Source organism: Mandrillus leucophaeus, unplaced genomic scaffold (genome assembly GCF_000951045.1).
Source record: "Mandrillus leucophaeus isolate KB7577 unplaced genomic scaffold, Mleu.le_1.0 Scaffold510, whole genome shotgun sequence".
NCBI lineage: Eukaryota > Metazoa > Chordata > Mammalia > Primates > Cercopithecidae > Mandrillus > Mandrillus leucophaeus.
In genome coordinates, this window is record NW_012105476.1 from 1,205,339 (window position 1) to 1,211,346 (window position 6,008).

Below are 6,008 nucleotides of genomic sequence, written 5' to 3' on the forward strand. Positions count from 1 at the left end.
TCTTTATTTCTCAGCCAGCCAACACTTAAGGAAAATAGAAAGAACCTACGTTGAAATATTGGGGGTGGGTTCCCCCAGTAATTTAGGTTTGGTTATCTGGCTTAAACCTTGCTGGGGGCTCATGCCTTTCATTGGTTTTGGAAAATTCTCACTTATTATCTCCTTGAGTTTTGTTTTCCCCTCGTGATCTCTGTTCTCCCTTTTTGCCAGTCCTGTTGGAAATTTCTAACTTCTTCTGGAAGGTCACTCAGACCTTTTGATTCTATTCTCCATGCCCTCTTTGAAAACCGTTCTTTCACATCTTTTTATCTTCTGGTAAAATACGTGCAAAAGCTTTCCCAAGATCCATCTTCTAATCCGAGAAATATCTATTCTCTTATTTCTAAATGCTGTGTAACACAGTGAATGCAATTAAAATATCAATGACTATGTTTTTGTTTCTACAGATTCCTTTTTTTTTTTTTTTTTTTTTGTGAGACAGAGTATCGCTGTGTCACCCAGACTGGAGTACAGTGGTGTGATCTCAGCTCACTGTAACCTCCACCTCCCAGGTTCAAGTGATTCTCGTGCCACAAAGGCATGCGCCACCATGCCTGGCTAATTTTTGTATTTTCAATAGAGATGGGGTTTCACCATGTTGGCCAGGCTGATCTTGAACTCCTGGCCTCAAGTGATCCAGCTGCCTTGGCCTCCAAAAGTGCTGGGATTACATGCGAGACACAGATTATTTTTCTCCTCAAATTTACCCTAAGTATGTCTCATTCTTTTTCTGTTCTCAGTCCTATGTTTCATGTCTTTAAATTTTGCAACTGATTTTTATAGATTCTCTGAAACTCACAGGGGCTGACCTTCTCTTTACTTTGTCTGAGGGCCCCCCATGCATGACGAATTGTTTCCTCATTTTCAAAATGACTTTGCGGGTGGGGAGCCAGGTGACCCTCTGTTAGGTGAGGACGTAACAGTCTTGAGAGGCTTCATATTTTCCTCCACCCTGTGCCTCCTGCTGCCACGGGGGAGCTTGTTCTGTTCACATCAGTTACATGGTTCGGAGGATCCCGGGCCCTGCACATTCTCTAAATTCAAACCTGCACAACGGCAGAGTCATTCGCACACTTCTCAGGGGAGCATCGTTTTTCTCCCAAAGATGCATCAGATCGAGTCTCTCCGAGGCCCGTGGCCAGTGACGCCCTGCACCTGAGAGCTCACGGTGGCACTGCATGCAGAGGTCTCGGGGCTGTCCCTGCTTGTGGGGCCCTGGCTCCCTCTCCTTTCCGAACGCCATCTTTAAATCATACATTCTTTACTATTAAGACTGGCTTTCTCCTTCCTGCAGACCAGGACAGCTCTGGTGTGACCTCAGTACTGGCTTAGAGGTACCCTAGGGGACACTCCTTACATTCCCACCAGCTCAGTGATGCCTCCGAGGGACACTGCCTGTGCATCCTCCCGACTCCGCGGGCAAGGTGGCATGCAGCCCCTCAGGTTATACCCCTGCCTTGTGACCAGAAGAGGCCACCCCTACACTTGCCCTCAAGCGTTAGTGCATTCTTGCTGGAAATCCACACATGTACCTCTCAGTCACATTCTGTCCAGCCATGCGGGCCCCGAGCTCCCAAAAGACCCAGACCTACTTCTTTGGTCCCCTTTGGGTCTCTGGCCCTTGGTGGGTGCACACACGTACATTCAGTGAGACAGGGTCTGAGCCAATCCACAGGGGCTGCTGAACGTGCTCACCTCAGGGCCAAGGGCCACCTGGCTCTCTCCAGAGGACAAAGTCAGGTGGTCACGTACCTGTACTTCTTGGCAGGACTCTGTCTGTGGCAGATGGGCTCGTCGTCCTGGAGAGGAGAGAGGCTCTGGCTGTGTCCTCCCCAGCAGACTGTGGCAGAGTCTGTCTTGAGGGTCTCTCCCTCCACTCCTGGACAAGGCATCTTCTCCTTTGGAGCAGCTACATCTGTCATGGTTCTCATATCCCCATTGTCAGGCCCGGGTGCCTCTGGCTCCTGCCTGCAGTAAAAGAGAGCTGCAACTCTGGCTGAGACGGGCCCACCATCCCGCCCCTCACAGGCCCCAGGGGCCTGGTATGCATCAGTCACACAGGCATGCTTGGAGGTCCCTGAAGCCTTGGCAAGGCCACAAGCAGCCCCCAGCCACAGACACCCCCTCGCCTGAGCATCTGTCTCTGGGGAAATGGGGGGTCCCTGAAGCCTTGGCAAGGCCACAAGCAGCCCCCAGCCACAGACACCCCCTCACCTGAGCATCTGTCTCTGGGGAAATGGGGGGTCTTTGTCAGAAAGCGGAAGGAGAAGGGACCAGTGGGCGGCCTGGAGGCCTGGGGCCTGGCCTAGGGTCTCAGCTCCCTCATGGACTTATGTGATCTGCCCTCCCCGGGCACCTCTGCAGTGTCCCTGAGCAGGTCTGCAGGGACAACCCAGGAGGAGGATATCACCTCCCCACAACCCCCCAGCGCCATCTCCCCCAGGGCCCTCTCCCCTCCAGGCGGTCAGCACTGACCACTGCCTGTTTTGTGGAGGGAGTTAGACGTGGGTGCCGCAGAGAGAACAGGCTGTTTGACTAAGATCCCATCCCTCTCTCCCTGGACACGTGTTCTCAGAGACCACGGCCCCAGGGAGTGCGTGGCCACAGGGACCAGGTGCCAGGCCTCAGAACACGGCCCCAGGGAGTGCGTGGCCACAGGGACCAGGTGCCAGGCCTCAGAACACGGCCCCAGGGAGTGCGTGGCCACAGGGACCAGGTGCCAGGCCTCAGACCACGGCCCCAGGGAGTGTGTGGCCACAGGGACCAGGTGCCAGGCCTCAGAACACGGCCCCAGGGAGTGTGTGGCCACAGGCACCAGGTGCCAGGCCGAACCACATGGGTCCCAGGGGAGGCCTCAGCCCATCACCCTGACCTGCAAATCCAGGCCTGACCCCAGCCTTGCCCTGTGGGGAGGAGGCCCAGGGCAGAGCCCATCGCCACAGATGTGGCCCTCGGGACCCACAGCATCCATCCCCTTCTTGGCAAAATCGCCCACCCAATTAAAGCTGGCTGGGGTGGCTGTGCCTCCTCCAGGCTCCCCGAACACTCACCACCCACGAGACCAGACAGGGACGCACCTGTCTTCAGTGTCCTGACAGCGATACAACAGTAGGTACGGGGTCTCAGACCTGCGAGAGGAGCGGGGACAGGACCCATCGCGCCTGAGTGGAGTCCTGCCCACCAGGCACGCGGCCGCATCTGTCCCACACAGCAGCAAACCCAGGCTCAGCAGCCTCGGCTTCCCGGGTCTCTGGCCAGACTCACCGTTTCCTGGGTGGTCCTCCTATTCCTGAGCCCCGCTGTGCGGGCATCACACCTCCCCTCCCTGGACGGTGAGACGACACACAGGGGATGATCCCCACTCTCGCCCCTGCCCGTGGGGCCCTTGCCACACAGATAAGAGGGAGCAGAGGGCACAGACCTTCCTCCCACAGGGGTGTGGTGTGAGCTCGGGGTGGGGGTACAGCCCTGTGAGGGACCTGGGTCCAGGCCATGGGTCAAACCTGACCCCACGACAGTAACCCTCTCAGGGAAGGGTGCCCCGCCTGTCCCACTCCCTCCCCGGGTGAAAGGTCAGCTGCCCTCAGTGGGCGCCGCCTCCACAACAGGGCCCTGGGGTCATCACGCAGGACAGGGTCCCACCCCGCCCCAGGAGGGCCCAGCAGCCTACCTGAACGTGTGGTGCAGAGGGAATTCCGGCCCCACCTAGAGTGGGAAGATGGGGCCTTGAGGATGTTGCCCTGCCACCCATCCCCACGCCCTCCCACCTCAGCCTGGCCCTCAGCGGGGTCACCCTGAGAGTCACTGCCCTCCACTCGGACATGCCCTTCACTGGCCCTCCCAGCCTGCCCTCCCCAGGGCCACCACCCTCTCCGGCTTCCTTCCCCCCTCCCACCCTCCTCCTGTCTCAGCCTCCTCCCGCCTCACCCACCCCTGCACCCGCATCTCCTTTCCCCATTCTGCTCCCATTCAGCTTCACTGTGTCCAACAGCCCTCACCCATGTTCTTGTCTCTGCAATAGCTTTTTTTGTGCTGTTAAAATTCTCCTTTCTTATTATACTTTCTTTTTAAACAAAGGCACACATTACTTTCAGAAATTAAGAAACCATAACATTTTGCTACAGAAGTTAAACCTGAGGGGAGAAAAAGGTTCCCAGAACTTCCGATAACAATAGTGAAGCGACATTAAGCACCAGCTCAGGGGTCCCTTTGTTTCCTTATCACAGACAGCACACCGGAGGCCCCAGAGAACCGCTGGCTCCCTAAACATGCCAACCCCGGGGCGCAGGATGGGCGGGACTCACACAGTGCACCTGCTGGTCATTGAAGCGGAACCACTCCGCCCTGCCGGGGGGCTGGGCCAGGGCTGTGTAGTGGCCCCCGCTGCAGTCTCCCGAGTGGCAGCACATGGCGTAGAGGTGGTAGACCCTCTGCTCCTGCAGGGCAATTGGGGCTTCAGAGGGTGGGGGTGTGCATGGGCAGGCGTGTGTGGGACTGAGTTCCAGGGCAATGGAGGAGGCCCTGCTAGCTGTGACTGTGCTCTGGGGGCGGGAGTATGGACCCCACCCTGCCACCCCTCAGTGTCACAGCTGCAGGCCAGCCTCGAGGCCCAGAGCTCAGCTTCCAAGAGCAACGGGGCTGTACAGGACCAGAGTCTGCCTCCCAGCTGGGGTGGGCTGGGGCACAGCTCCCTCCACCACTCCCTAGCTCTGAAAACCTAAAGCTCCGGGTTTTCCCTGGAAAGTGCCATCCCACACCTGGCTTCCCGTCCCCTCAGGAGGCCATGGGAATCCCCGGCCCCCATCTGAGAATGAAGCACTTCCTGGCTTGCTTACACAGCCACTCTGGGGAAAGCCCAAACATTGCGCCTCAGCCTGCACTGGCTCCGGGTCAGCTTGGAAGGAACTGAGCATCTCAAGGGGCTCATGGAGAGGAGATCCTCCATAAAGTCCTGTCCTGAAAGCCCACTACGCAGGCCGCCCTGCCAACGGGCAGCTGCCCCGCACATCTCCTGCCCTCAGCTGCCGGGGCCCCCTCTCAAGCCCTTTGGACCCCATCACTGCCCCGCCTTCCATCACGCGATGTGGGCAGCTCTTCTTAATCACACCGGCAGACAGGTTTCCCATAGCCAGGATGGCCTCCGCCCCCGGGCGCCAGCCCACCCTGCCTGTGCTGTGGTTGTTCCTGTCACGAAGGGACAGGCAGGCAGGACACGCTGGCCGGAAATGTGACTGTCCCTGCAGGCTGCGGGCATGATGCCCCACACTGCGGCTCCCCCTCTCCAAGGCTGGGCACTCACCGGGTTGGGGGTGAGTGTGCCACTGTGGGAAGCTTTACACTTAGGCAATGTCAGCTCTCTGGGGCTGGTGTGCAGTTTCAGCACCTGGGCAATGTTGATAGGCTTCTGAATTTTGTGAAACCTCCCGTTTTCAAATGTCAGCTCCCTGACTTGCAGAATCAGGACCTTCGGGAGCCGCAGGAAGCGTGTCTCCTAAGGAAGGAGAGAGGTGGGGGCAGGGAGTTGCACACCCCACTGGCTCTGGAAGAGCCTTCCAGCCACCTGCCCCAGCTGCTCCCACATTTCCTCAGTCAAGGTTCGTCTGCACTGCTTCTGGTTTAAAAAGCACAGAGAATATCACAAAACATGACCATCAACCTTCCAGTTCTGTGGTGCCTGCTCTAAGTGGGCAGTCTTGAAGCCCAGGGCCCTGGGAAGGCGGACGACTGTAGCCCGTGCCTGTGTGTCCAGGGACAGCCTTGTCTGCAGCACAACCCTGCCTTGAGCCTTTAGTGGGAAGGTCAAGCTGATAAGACTAGGGGTGAGCAAGGACCAGGGGGCAGCTTCCTGGTCATTGTCAAGCTCCATGGACATAAGTGGGCACTTGGCACCTGCTGAAGACTCCTGTCTGTGCTCTAAGGGAGAAGAATGTCTTTTGGGAAAGTTTGACAATTGGAACCAACCCACCTCC

At 57.6% G+C, this 6,008-nt stretch overlaps 1 protein-coding gene across 1 annotated transcript in view; it reads right to left on the bottom strand.

Annotated features, from left to right (window-relative positions):
* The window catches only part of LOC105551236 (ubiquitin carboxyl-terminal hydrolase 64E-like), a 37,916-nt gene that overhangs the window by 17,685 nt on the left and 14,223 nt on the right, over nt 1-6,008 (bottom strand). Inside the window, 4 exon segments of the mRNA XM_011996403.1 lie at nt 3,117-3,167; nt 3,710-3,744; nt 4,344-4,475; nt 5,339-5,530. Of these exon segments, the coding sequence (XP_011851793.1) occupies nt 3,117-3,167; nt 3,710-3,744; nt 4,344-4,475; nt 5,339-5,530 (410 nt within the window).